General features: G+C 37.5%; 1 protein-coding gene across 3 annotated transcripts in view; it reads right to left on the bottom strand.

Moving 5' to 3' along the window:
- The window catches only part of IPO11 (importin 11), a 158,666-nt gene that overhangs the window by 33,029 nt on the left and 110,541 nt on the right, over positions 1-15,096 (bottom strand). Inside the window, exons 28-29 of one of the 3 annotated variants that reach the window (XR_008627366.1) lie at positions 10,552-10,800; positions 1,883-1,978 (exon numbers count right to left, since the gene is read on the bottom strand). Coding sequence is in view for 1 of the 3 variants with exons in the window: in XM_004608471.2 (XP_004608528.1) it covers positions 1,883-1,978 (96 nt within the window). In the remaining 2 variants the exon portion in view is untranslated. Of the gene's footprint in view, positions 1-1,882; positions 1,979-8,714; positions 9,067-10,551; positions 10,801-15,096 lie in introns of those variants that run through there. The other 2 variants (XR_008627367.1, XM_004608471.2) reach the window with 2 other exon arrangements.

Genomic DNA, 15,096 nt, shown 5'->3' with positions numbered 1-15,096 from the left:
CCATCAATCCCTGCCAGTCCTTCCCCCACAGCCATCAGGGTGGCACAATGGCACAAGCAGCACATGGACCCTGCACACCCTGTGAGGCAGGACTTCAATATTCAGAGTGCGCATAAATTATCTCGGGCGCGTGTTTACTGTGCTGGTTCCATAGCCCCATTCCTATACTATCTGGTGGACCGAGTATGGACTGGGCACGAGAAAGCCACTTTTTAAAGCAAACATTCCCGGTCACTACACTGTCACTAGCTAGGAGCCTTTCTACTCCTCCCAGTCATCCTTCACACACAGGTCAGGCCCACGCTTTAAATCAGCCAACAGGTTTCCACTTCTCGTGTGACAGTCCAAAATTCCTGGCATTTCACATAAGTTACTTGTCTATTTGCCTCCTATTTACTACACACTCCCAGAAGCTGTCTCAGTTCCTCAGAACATTTCCTTTCCTGTAGCTGGGTGGCACTGATCCCATTTCCCCTTTTGGCTCTGAGCTCTTTCAGCTGATTCCTCACATAGCACAATGCCTAGAATAAACACGATAAATAAAAAAATGATCTGTCGCCAAGACTCTCAAATTGTGGTCAATTTCATGTCGACCTGATTGGATGACAGGGTGCCCAGAGAGATACACATTATTCTGGGTGGTCTTACAAGAGTAATTCTGCATGAGATTAACATGGAATACCAATAGAAAATGAAGCACATTGCCTTGCCCTGAGTAGGAGAGGCCTCAAAGACTTGAATTTTAAAAAAGGATGGGGTAGGAGGGAATCTGCTTTCTCTGGGAGCATGTCTCCAAGGAAATATTGGTTTTGTCTGACTCAGATTTGTAACAAAATAAAAACCACTGGCTCTTGCCATCTACAGATAATGGAACTTTAAGCTCTATAATCACGTAAGTTAATTCTTTACGATAAGTATATAGTTCTTAATAATTTTCTTTCTCTAGAGAACCCTAATAGACGACCTGTGCAGGTGGAAAATAAGCTCCCTATATTGAGTCCAATTGACTGGTTCTAGTGCACTCTACACTCTTTAAAATTATGATACTATGTCATAATTTTAGATAATTATAGTGATCTAATTTATAATTGTCTAATATCATAACTTATAATTTGTAATTATCTAATATCATAATTTAGATAATTTCTAAACTTGATTTCTAACAACTTCCCTACTCATCCCTTTACAATTCTGTTCTATTTGCTACATGTTAATAATATATCTTAAGGTAAAAGCATTGCTTTTATTCATTCAATGTTTTCAATGCACTATAGATATGCTTTTCCCCCAGCTCAGTATGTCAGTATCAGCATTTTGGAAAACCTGACTTCATTCTGTTTTGAAACTAAACAAAGTACCACATGACTCCCATAATATATAGTATCTGAAAGGTGCTGGTGAAGCCAGGGATATGGCTCAAAGAGCTGGAACATATGGTTTCCTAGCACGGCCAAATATGGTTTCAAAACAAAAACAAATAAAAGGTGCCTGTGATGAATCACTAAGGACAATACAACACAACCCTTCTCCTTTTAACCCCATAACTGGCTCTGTCAGTTGAAAAAACCAAAGTGCATGATTTCAAAAACATCTTTAAAAAGCAATTAATATATTAAGTATATTTCAAATGTTTTTAAAAAAAAACTAATGTCAAATTGTTTATAAAATTAGATCAAAGTAGTCCAATTCAAAATTTGACTACAATAAAACTAATTTAAAAATAAAACACTAAGTGTGAGCCAAATGACAATTTTTTCCAAAAAAGACAAAATTTTAGAATTTCCACACAGTACTTCTATGGTGACAGTGATCAAGAATCATGTAGAAGTATTCAATTACCCCTCTCAAGTCCAAGTGCAATTAATTTCAATGATTCACCTACTCTTTGTAAGTTCTTGTTTCAGGATCTTCTGTCATGACATCGTGTAGACCCTCCACCGAGATGTTTATAATCCCACAGAATTTATCTTGGATAACACTAGAATGAAAGAAAAGCAAAAACAACTTATTAAACTGGGAATCTCAGCAGGCACTTCTCATGCCCACCCACGCCCTTCCCACACACACGCACACACACCCTATCCTCTTGAACATGAAGAAAAAATTTAGTTCTGAAATACAAAAGAAACCTCTGTAACATATTTCTTAAAGCAGGACTTTGTGTTGCATATAACAATATGCTTCACTAGATTCCTAGTATGTTTAAGTTATCAGAAGAACAGACTAAATAATAAGAGATACTTTAATCTTCCCTACCTTAATAGTTCTTCGTGTAAATTTTATATCTCAAAAAACAGACAAAAGTACTGGGAGATTAAAAAAAATCAATCTTCTAAAAAACACTGTAAAGAAAATGAAAAAACATTGACTGGGAGAAAATATATATAAAACATATCTGAAAAGGACATGGACACAGAATATATTAACAAAATCTGGGGGTGGAGAGAGTACAGTGCTAAGGCTCTTGCCTTGCACACAGATAACTTGCATCTGATCTTCAACATCCTACGTGGGTGCTAAAACCTGCCAGAGCAAGGAGTAAGCCGTGGGCACAGCCAACTGGACGCTAAAGGGAGGAGAGAAGAGTAGGGGAGGGAAGCGTATTTAAAAAGATGTTTAAAATCATTAGAAAAATTGAAATCACGGTAGTATTTCTTTTTGTGGGCCTCACCTGGTGGTGCTTGGGGCTTTCTCTTATCTTTGTGCTCAGGGATCACTCCTGTTGGAACACAGGGGGGGTCATACGGGGTGCTGGGGATCAAACCCAGGTTTCCAGGTCATGCAAGGCAAGCATCCTATCTGCTGTACTATTTCTCTGCCACATCCTCCTTTTTTTTTTTTTTTTAATATATGTGTCTATATTCAAGAATCCTATTGGCAGGGCTTGGGGGACCATATGCGGTGTTGGGAACTGAACCTACTACCTCTACAAACAACACAGGAGGATTTTAATCATATATAAAATTACTAAGATGAATAATGTCAAGTACTGGCAAAAATGAAAAATTAATGAACTGCTCCTAGCAAGGATTTAAAAAAAAAAAGATTTCAAAAATGGCACTTTAGTTTTGAGAACACATGGCAATTTCTTAACCTAAAACTCTACAATGAAGCAATTCCAATTGAGGTTATTTAACCAAAACTAAAATATGTATTCTAAGTCTATATGTGAACACTTATGGAACATGGATGGCTTTATCCATAATTACACAAAATTATAAATGACCCACATGTCCACCAGTAAACGAATGAATTAAAAGAAGTAGGATACAAGTTACTGGAATGGAGGCCAGCAATAAATTCCAACCAAGTACAGATATACATGTGAAAATTTGGATAAATCTTAAAAAAAAAAAATTATGCTAAGAGAAATGAGATTCAAAGTCTACAAAATTGCATTTTCTGAAAAAGAAAAACACTTGGTGGTTGCCAGGCAAAGGAAACTTTGAGGCACTAAGAATGTTTTATACTTTGAGCTAGGCCATAGTTATATACTGTCAAAACTATAGGCTTCTAAGAGTTTTGCTATGTATCAAGTATAAACTGATATCAAAAACACAGACATATTACCATGCTACTGGTGCACTAAACTATACTATTAAATCTGAAACTAACAGATAAATCTTAACTTTTGCTCTAGGGAACTTAAAAGGGGATACTGTGTTTCTCACACTGCGCTGATACAATGTTCAACAAGTGTTCCCAAGGTTCATCCCCTGCCCCATCCCCCCTTTCATAAAGTTAAATTCTTCTGTCAGTACATTCTAATGCAATCCTATTTTGGAGAACTGTGTCACCACATAGGAAAAATAATACCTAGTAGATACCACTGTCTATAAATATTCTACTGCAGGCTATAGATGCTTGCTTTATATACTACAAAAATTTCTAAGGGAAGAACCACAATTTGTCTTATTTGACTCACTGAGAAATATCCTAAGAAAAAAGAATTAGAAGAACAATAAATAAATAAACATTTGTTTTCTCCCTGCTACTATTGTGAGAGTGACTAAATAACACCCTCCCCACACACACATATACACACACATACCTGGAGATAGGGGACAGCTGGTTCTGGGAATCAAACCCAGTGTCCCACATGTGCTTGGCCTGAAAGCCAAGACACTGCACTATGTTTACCCACTAACTGTGCAATCCAACTGAAGCTAGCTCATTTCTCCTTGTACGTAAAACACAGGTTGAACTGGAGGGCTGGTATCTGGTAACAGTAATTTTCCCTTCCCACTTCAGAGCAAAAAATGCACCGCAAATTAATCATAGCATGCTAAGGCAGCAGACCTATAATTCTTTTTTAACACAGCAGCCATTTGAACAATTATTAACAACTGATTGCCAATAGTGTAAAAAAAAGCTCTGTGAACCAGTGCTCTGTACTGGGCCTCTAGGTCAGTACTTCCCATGGGTAAAACACACGCCCAACTGCTTTCTCTACTTGATGCATCAACCCCGCATGTTCTAGGAAAAACAAAAAAAATCATAAGAAATCAATGGAACTGTTAATTTGTGTGTATTCTCAAAAAGCTGATGATGGATTTTCCCAACACATATCTGGCAATCCGACTCTGACTGCGTTCTTACTATGTGGGTGAATGTTTAATTACAAGGGAGTGAAGAAGGCATGCATATACTTCTAGGTTTCCTTTCATATTATCATATAGATTTGTCAGTGCTGCTAGCACAGGCACATGTCTTGTGATGAGAACTTAATCTTTGCGATATTTGAAAAAAATGAATTAGAAATATGCTGAATGACTAAATGATAAAGATAATTGAGCACTGGGTTCCAACACAGACATGCACCTTCATTAGCTAGAGTATTCAAGGCTGAGAAGAGATTTTTGATAACCATGCTACAGAACAGGTAGAATAAACCATAAACTGTACAACTCTCACCAAAGGGACCAGTTTTGCATAAAGCATGAGACTGTTTCAATGACCTTGCTGGAATCAAAATAAAGTTTGATAGATTTTGACAGATTTGAGAGAAATCTGAGATCAGGAGCCTGCCTGTGATTTAAAGGACGCTCACAGACAGAATTACTAAACTGACCAAAATAAGTCAAGGAAATTAAGAGCAGGATTCTCCCCTTCTGGAGAAGCCCATGTTCTCTTTCTGTCCCCTCATATTTCTCTAAATTTCGTTCAATTAAAAACTATTCTGCAAAGAAAGAAAGGAAGTTAAGACTAAAGAACAGATAATGATATTCAGAGAAGCAAAGAATGAAAAAAAACAGGGGATGTAGGTCTGACCTCTACTCAGTCTGCGCAATGCTATTCAGGAAGAAACACTATTGTTCTGGCCCGAGCTTACTCAGGCTTATAAATCAGTCAGGTGACCAGCACAGGAAAATGCTGCCATGTCAGTAGGCTCACTGCTCCCCTCCTTACCCTCCCCTTCCTTCAGCTGTATTTCTGCATCATCAGGGAAATGAGTCAACCTCAGTATTTTTTTTTCTTTAATGTAATGTTGGCATGTGGCACTGGATGCACAAATGCAAAAGGCAGAGATCAAGTTGGGGGTCTAATGGCTAATTCATAGCCTGGGAAAAGTCTGCTCGCCTATTCAGTGCTCCAGAATATAAGGAATAGACTTCAAGAATACAGAAGTGGAAACTATGGCCCAAACAGAAAAGTAGGAGAGCAAATTTAGAACAGAGGGGTGGAACCTAGAAAGGGAGAGGAGAAAGAGCAGGATGGGAAGGATCAATAAAAGGAGACTTTACCCAGTCACAATAATTTTTTTTTTCTTGCTACATCCAGCAGTATTCAGGGCTTACTTGTGGCTCTGTGCTAAGGGCTCACTCGAGGTGGCTCCAGGGATCATAACGGGGGTGTCCTAAAATCGAACCCAGGTCGGCTGCATGCAAGAAAAACACTCTATCTGCTGCACTATTACTCCAGCCCCTCAATACCCAATAATTATCTTAAGAGCACTGAACCTCCTAAAGCCCTTAAAAGATTCACCTCAACTACTTCTCATTAAAGTCTTCAGTTTAGGGAAAGTAACACTCCCATAGGAATGACAATATAACATAGATATTGGTCCTTAAATGGATCATTTTCCATGAAAAATTGATAATAGTATTAAGAAGTCCCTGCTTTTTCTCCTTTTGTATGTGTAAAAAAAAGTTCCTTCGAAACAGATTCTTTGATGGTGGTGGTAGTGGGGGACAGGGGCAGGGATCTTGGGCTCCCAGCTCAGGGTCTACTCCTGGCTGGGTGCTGGGCGGGGCCAGGCCATAACGGGGATCAGACCCAAGGCTGCTGCATGCAGAGTGTGCACTCCAGACGCACCTGACCCGGCCCACTGGAAAAATATTATTATTACACAGAAAAGCTCTTTTTCTCTCGTCTTTTCCTCATCCCTGATCCCTGCCCCTCCCTTTCCTGTCAAGCTGGGGAAGGGTGTGCACAGCGCTGCTGGGGGCCCAGGTGGTGCCAGAGGCAGGCACACATGGGCATGCACTCAGGCCACTGTGCAATCTCCACCCCCCGCCCCACCTTTTCTTTTCTTTTCAATTTCATTTTCTGTCTCTGCTGTGCTTACACCTTCAACCCTTTCGCAGTGATTTTTCTGGTCCTCAATAAACACCCTCGATCCTGTCAGGGGCTCACGGCGAACAACAGAGGCGCTGCTGGCATATTTCTCATTGTAGACAGCCTCCTAGGAACCTTAGACCTCACAGCATTAACTCCTCAAAGATGGCCTGGGCACATGCAACACTTACAATGGTGAGCACATACTCCCAATGCCTGAGTTAGTAAGTCTCTAAAAAAAAAAAAAAAAAATCCCTAACAGGCATTGTTTATTTCTTCAGCCAAATGTCTTTTCCAAACAGTCTGTTTCACCCATTAATCATCTCCTTTTTAATGTAGTATTGCCTACAGTATAAGTTTTTGCTTGAAAACCACGTAAGGGAAACATTTCTTCTTATTCCATTCTAAATGTTATTATTGTTAAGGAGTTAAGATGTTTGCCTTGCATGCAGCTGTCCTAGTCTGAATCCCTGGTACCATACAAGGTCCCCAAGCACTGCCAAGGGTCACTCCTAAGTACGAAGCCAGGAATAGTCCCTAAGAACCAGAAGTTGTGTCCCCAAAGCCATACCCATTCCCAACCCCCATAAAGAAAGGCGCCCATGCCAAAACCTAACATCTGTGACTTCTCCCTCACCTGTTACCCTTCTGCTGAGCACAGGGTAGTCCCCCTTACTTCCAAAGTATCACTCATTCACTTACCTTCTCTGCCACTACCCAGGTTTCTCAGGCCTCTCCCCTGAATTAAGGATTCAGAATCACACCCAACTAATCCTGTCTCCAGACTTACTGCTCCTTCCGAAAAAGAGTCTAGTTTGTAAAGGACAAATGTAATGTCAAAAAAGCCCTTAATATCCTTCACTGACTCCCTGGTGCCCTTGGGAAATACATAAAATATGAATAACTTGGATCATCTGGTATTTCCTTCTATCTGCAAATATCACTCACCATTCAAACTTCAGTTATTTTGAACTTTATAGTTTTCTGAAACTCAATTTTCTTTCTTTGTTCAATCTTTCTCATATTTTATTTCTAACCTACTTCTATGCTCTCTGGGCTGGTCTAATTTCTATTTTTCCCTTTATGATTCAGTCTCCCCCGCTTCCACACACTCTACCTGACAGCACCTCCAAGTACAGTCCTTATCATACTTTACAATAACCACGTGTCTCCCTCGAGATTTCAAGCTCTGCTGAGATTAAGAGCCATGTCCATATGCCCACAATTACAATCCTAAGCAACAGGACAGCAAGAAATTCAATGCAGGCATTCTGAAATAAGGCTGACTTGAAAGTATCACACGTTGTTAGAATATTGAACAGTTACTTAAACTGTTCTGTCTAGGTTTTGTTGCCCATAAAAAGTAGCTAGTATTACCTTACTAAGCTTTTTAAATTATTAAACGTGATAAGTGAAGTATTTAGTAGAGTACTTCAGACACAGAAAGATCAGCTTTTATTATTACCTAATACAATACTTATCAAAGAAAGTATTTTCTGAATGAATACACTATTCACAAATTATTTTTAAGCATTTTATTAGTACTAAGCTCATACCATTCATTGTATATTCAAATGAATTTTATAGTTCTCTAAGGAGATTTTAGTTTTGTTATGTCCATGTTATTGAAGTTTTCTTATAGCCAAAATTTAGGTGAATTATAAAGAAGAATGTTCAAAGAGTATGACCTGTGCCTCACTTTCAGGAACAATTTGTTTATGAAGCCGAATCTGTTCCAAAGCAGGGCTTTCTAGAGAACTCGGGCAAGTGTTACAAACTGAGGCCGTTACATTATACCTTGCTGACTGATAAAAGCTGTAGTATTCAAGCCTATTTTCCCCCGAGTTTTCTGGAGCCTTTAGTTTTTGTTTAAATTGAACAACTTTGTAGATCAAAAAAATAATTAAAACACAAGCTAAGATGAAAAAAGCCAACAAAATGTCAAAAGCCTCATTCAACTTTTCAACTTCTTGCGTACAAATAGGAGTTTTCCCTGACACTGGCGCCGCATCAATCGGTAAAGCACTACTTTTTTCCAAGTTCAAGTTAACAGAAGTAAGCTGTATTTGCGCAGGTAACACTGCAGTAGTTTCTAATGGATTAGCAATTGTATTCTCTTGAGAAAACGTACTGGCAGGTGAAGTGCGAACTCCTTTCCAGAACGTAACGCTCTCAATGTTTTCCAAATGTTTCCCATTTGTGGTTACTTTATGCCAGGCCATCATAAATGCAGTGGTCTTTATGAAGAATGTGAAGAGATTTTACAGCCCAAACTCTGGGTACATTTGTTGAAGATGTATCACAATTTGTAAAGTCAGTCCACTTAATAAAATGCAATGCTCGGCCGCTCATTGAATGGGGGGTTCTGACAACAGAAGTTTAATGTGATGGCTGAAGATGTTAGCATGTCCAGAAGGCCCAATACTTTGCAGTTACATTTCCAAGGATTAGAATTTGCCTGAAGATGAGTCAATGAAGACAATGGCTTAAGGACCCTTGGATGTAAGTCTGTAAGATTATTAAATGACAGATTAAGTATCTTCAAAGATGTTCCTGTGTTATCAAAGGTATTATTATCAATGCTGAGTATTTTTCTATCCATCTTAAGGCAAATTAAATTCTTTAATAACTAACTGTGTCATTACATTTAAATTTTCTAAAGCATTGTGATTTAAGACCAAATATTTAACACTGGTTAACTCTATAAGACCTCTTCCAACTAATGTTTTTAATTATTGAATTTTTCAGGAGGAGATAACTCCAAACTGACAAATCTTTTAAATGATTTTGCGATAATCCTCTAAGATTATTATTATATACTTCAAAAGCATTTGATGGTATGTTAAATTACTAGATTCTAGGTAACAAACAATCCAAACAATTTCCAAGCTGCTGAAAGCCTGAGTCTGATATTCTTCAACGTTTTAGTGTTTGATAAATCAAGTATCTAAAAAGCAATCATATAAACAAAGCAATATCATTCCCTGAGACATTCAAATGATTCCTTTGTACGTTAAAGTATATACTGAAACTAAATTAGTACATGCTCCTCTTGCAAGAAAAATAATTATATTAGATTACAGATATAAACTGAACATTAGAAAGTTCCTCACAGATTCCAGAATGCTAAGTGTTTTATAAAATTATTATTTAGATATAGAAAATACAGATGCCTTTACTAACAGAGGCTTTTGGATATACACAGTCAACACCAGAATTATCCAAGTACAATGCTAAAGACAATGAAGCCCTCATAATTAACTTTAGTTTATGAAATATATTATTTTACTCTAATACAAAGAAAGTATTTAAAGTATTTAAAGTATTAGATATACTTGAAAGGCCTAACTTAGGGCAGTAATTTGTCTCCCAGATCAGAGCTGGTGAATGAATCAACATCCAAGTATCTCTTTATGATATAATAGCACCAGACACAGACAACATATAGAAACAGTTGTAGGCAGGACAGAGAAAAATGTAATTCATGAATAACCCTGTCTTTATTTTTTTGTTGTTCATATCAGAACTGGTTGCAAAAGAGAAGGCATTAACTTTAAATCAACAAGTTATTAAAATCTAAGCTTTAGTATACTCGATTTCTGTATTCTATGTTCATTAGGAACAGCAAACTGTGCTCTGATGATCACGTAAAATAAGAGTTTGGCCCATGTTCTATAATTATTAACACCTCCAGGCCATTAACCCACTGTTTAACACAAAGATAACTCAAATTTAATGATCTGCAAAATAAAATGTTTGCTAAGTTAATTAAAAAATAATGCAGACAACAGTAATAAAAATAACAAATGAGGATCTAGGGATGACAGCTTTTAGATAGATGTCCCTTTAGTAACCTAAAGCCCCATATCAATTAAATAACATTTATAATTTATGAAAACACAAACTCATTACAGATAAAACTCTCTAAAGTTTTTCAGACGACCAACTTTTTTTTGTTGTTTTAGCTGAAAGTTCATATTGAAATTATCTTACCAAGAACAGGAAATTCAAATTATTAACACTCGGCTGATTCAAGTAAAGGTTTTCTTTCTAAATCTGCAGAGCGACATTTCTAAACTCCATCTCTTTCTGTGGCACTGTTGACCTCCACCCATCCACCTTTTTTTTAAAGTCACAGTTTGCTCAGGAAACACCACTCTTCACATTGGTTCCTCCACAGTCAGTGTGTAAAACAGAGGTTGCCATGGATACAGGAAATTGAGAGACAGGAAGCAATTTTATCTGTGTTTCAAAAGTATTGTTGTAAGGAAATCTCAGAAACCTATTTTCACAAAATGCAGTTAATTTTGAGTTTTCCTAATGCACACACAAAATCATCATTAATTTTTTAAAAAAACTTATGCGTATCTTTTAAAAGAAAATCTGAAATTTTGAAATATTAAGAATAAACAAATACTATAAGCCCCAGCAACAGATAACTACTGAGTAGAAAAAGCAAACTGAAATAGATATAGTTGAGTAATGTAATTATAATACACAAAAAACATAGTTTTGAATACACATTAGGGACTTCAACTCTATTCCTTACTAAAAATAAGCAATAGAATGAGCAATTTCAAATTGTAAACACAATGTTGTTATTGTCCCCTATGATACTTTTTTAATTAAAAAATCTGGACCTAAAAAATATAGATCTTTACCAATATATTACTTCAATATACTGCATTGAAGTGGGTGATAAAAAGACATAAACTTGTTTACAAATTATAGGCAATAATATTTAGCAAGAAAAGTTGGGAAAAACAAAAGAGGCACTTTAAAGACTTTACACTGAAATTAGTCTGAACCATCAAGAAATGATTTTTCTGTATATAAAATTTTAAAAATAGGATCTAAACAATTGAGTATTATAACATACTGCCTAGGCAGTATGCAATTCTTAAATTTTCTAATCTTAATTACTAACACATTAGCAATATTACTAATATATTAGCAATAAACTTAAAATGTAAGTAAATAAAATATAATGCATCATATATTATCTTGATAATGGGGCAATTTTATTTCACCTGAAGATAACTATTTTAGAAATTAAACATTTTCCATATAAAATATCTTCACAAATACAGTACTTCCTAGGACAATAACAAATCATAAATGAAGGGGATTGAACTGCTCAACCCACCCCATCTGGATCTGAGTGGCAGGGCATAAAATAATTTTAGGTAAGAGCTAAGTAATTCTATAGAAGAGAATAGTTCACTGTTTAGACTGAACTGTGGAAGCCTCCTGAGAAAGATTTTCATCTAGCATTCCTAGGGGAGGCTGGTATAGTTCTGGGCTGCTCTAGGAGGAAGCTTCTGCTTTCAGAGATTAGTTAGCCCTGGGAGGGATGCAAGTAGGAGGCGTGTTGGCCTATTCTAGGAAGGAAGTACACTATATATAAAATGTTTGGAGCCAATCCCATGAAAAAGATAAGAGATATATAAAACTAATTTGGATAACATAAAATGTTCTGAGTTTGTCAGGTAAAGAAAATCAAATGTATATAAAATTATTTAAGCTTATCCTGGGGAGTAATGGAGTTAATTCTAGAAACCTGGGTGGGAGATGCACAGGATAGATACTGCTGGGCTAAATTTGAGAGCCAGGGTTCCTTGGCCAGTTCTAGGTGAGAGGCAGGATGGAGCATTGGCGAGACCTCTCGTCTCCTGGGCATAACTGATTGTCTTAGCAAGAATGCGCTCAGCCTGTCAGCCCTCTGAAATGGGGACTTAAACTAGACATCTGTTTAGGGGGGTTCTGCCAAACTTTTTCAGTAAATGCTCAGTGGATAACATCTTGATCGGTATGATTTACAATTCTCACAACTACCCTTTTGACCAGCTATTATTTAACTGACATTTTGTCACTAAAGATATTGGAAAATGACACCTATTGGGGAGAAAAAAAAAACAAAATCCAGAAGTGATATGAATTTGAGGTAAAGATGGAATAGAAGAAAAAATTCTCAAGTCCATTTGGTCAGTATTTCATGAACATATAGCATGGAATGAAGCATGTCCCAGAGCTTTTTCATTATATCACACAACTTAAGGAATTGCAGAATTCAGGATACACTACCCAAACTACACTAGCTTCATGCATTAAGTATTTTGAGCTGAAGGAGTCTGAGAAAGCAGCATAAGGAGGAAGGGCACTCAAAGATGAGCTTCTCTTTGATGACCTCAAAGGGAATCAGGTCATAAATCCTTCATGGGACAGGTGCCCACCCTGTGACAAGAGAAAAGAAACATCCTTTTCTCTGAAGACAAAAGACACGATAAAAAGAATCTAAACTTGTGAAGGCAAAATTATCAAAAGAAAGTTTAATTTTCATCCAATTTTCATCAAGAAAATATAAGAAAACCTTTTCTTTCTTTACAGTTTGGACAAATTCACAGAAAAGATTCACTAAAATCAGAGTAAAATTATATGTAAAGAGAAAATTACAAAATCACTGGAACATTAATTTTGCCCTATGTTCCAATCTCCAAAGCAGAAAAACTTTTTATTAGATCTTATAAATAAAAAATTTCAAAAAACTACACCATGGGAAAATGATAGAACAGAACGAATCCTCCTATTTTCCACAGAATGAAAACTGAGGACTAATGTGATTACAATAACCAGACTAATGATTACAATTACCAGAGGCTGAGAGTGAATATATGCCATACACCTGACCAGGCCAACGCACACAACCATATAGTTCCTCAAGCTTTATGGGATGCAGCCCAAACCCCAAACATCCCCTCCATAGGTTGGCCCAGGTACCCCCAGCACTGAAGAACTGAGGAGCCACTGAACCTCCAACCTCTTTGGCCAACAATGACAGGTGGGGGGAAGGCTTCCTAAGCACATGGGAGCACACACACACACACACACTGGATATAAAATATATACTGAGTTTATAGGTTGATATCCTATAAAACTCTTGATATCCAGAAATTCTCAGTTCAGTCTTCTATTCATCTGGTTCTGATCTTCAGAAACCCAGCTGGTTCCCCTCCCACCCAAGCCCACCAGGAGCAAGCCCTGAGTGCGCGCATACGCCCACCACACACACACATCAAAACATAAAAAATTAAATGGCTCTGCATATCCTTCTTTTTCGATTCCTACTTATTTGTACGATAACTTCTAAACACTGCATTCAGCCTCCTAAATGCATTCTTCCTCCCTTTTATTTCCAGGAAAATGACTCATGAATATTTTTTTATTCATTTTTCTTATTGAACCTTCTTTTGTATTGTCCTAGTCTTAAAATAATCTCATGCGGGGCCGGAGCGATAGCACAGCGGGTAGGGCATTTGCCTTGCACGCGGCCAACCTGGGTTCTATCCTCGGCATCCCATATGGTCCCCCAAGCACCGCCAGGAGTAATTCCTGAGTGCAAAACCAGGAGTAACCCCTGAGCATAGCTGGGTGTGACCCAAAAAGGAAAAAAAAAAAAACTAATGCTTTAGGTACCAACACATATTTACTTTCTTTTACATTCATAAATTCCACTATATGGGGCTGGAGAGGAAGTACAGCATGTGAGGTGCTTGCCTAGCACTCAGCTGACCCAGGTTCTATCCTGGGCACCGTATATTGTCCCCCAACTCCACCTCGAGTTATCCCTAAGTGCAGAGCCAGGAGTAAGCCCTGAGCACATCCCAGTGTGCCCTTTCTCAGCCCCACCCCTAAAACAAATTCTACTAGAAGTAAAAGAATGCATAAACAAGAACACAATTTCTCTGTTACCATCTATCTTTTAAAACATTTGTACCTTCATTATTTATAGTATATATGCCAGCAGTATTATTTACAGTATATAAACCAATCATGATGGGTTTACATATAAAGATCAGTTTGCATTAGCAGTTATATTTTAAATCTTAAAAGGTAATGAAGAATCCAAAAGTAAATAAATCCATAATTCTGAACAGGATTTACAATTAAAAAGTAATCCAGGGGCTGGAGCGATAGCATAGTGGGTAGGACATTTGCCTTACACATGGCCGACCTGGGTTCCATTCCCAAGATCCCATATGGTCCCCCAAGCATCACCAGGAGTAATTCCTGAGTGCAGAGCCAGGAGTAACCCCTGTGCAATGCTGGTGTGACCCAAAAAGCAAAAAAATAAAAATAAAAATAAATAAAAAAATAAAAAGTAATCCAGAGCTAGATACCTGTCACAAGGCTGACCTGCATGCGGCTGACCCTGAATCCCAAAACCACACATAGTGCCTGGAGCACCACTAGGAGACATCCCTGAGACAGAGCCAGGAGTAAGTACTTATGGAGCACATCCAGGTATGGCCAACAAACAATAACAAACCAAAAATCAAACCCTAAAATCTTTTACTTTCTTTCCCCAATTGCTTTTCAGCCTATAGCCTCTACTCCAAACATTTTTTTCTTGATCTACAACAGATCTGGAAGATAAGGAACCTATCACAGGTCAATGTTAACAAGAGTAGCACACTGCAGTTCTCTGTACATTTAACAATAATTCTAAATATCACATTTAGCAAATTCAAGTCATTTTTT

This window comes from Sorex araneus, chromosome 1 (assembly GCF_027595985.1).
Source record: "Sorex araneus isolate mSorAra2 chromosome 1, mSorAra2.pri, whole genome shotgun sequence".
NCBI lineage: Eukaryota > Metazoa > Chordata > Mammalia > Eulipotyphla > Soricidae > Sorex > Sorex araneus.
The sequence above is the reverse complement of the archived record's forward strand: the minus strand, read 5'-3'. Positions and strand labels throughout refer to the sequence as shown.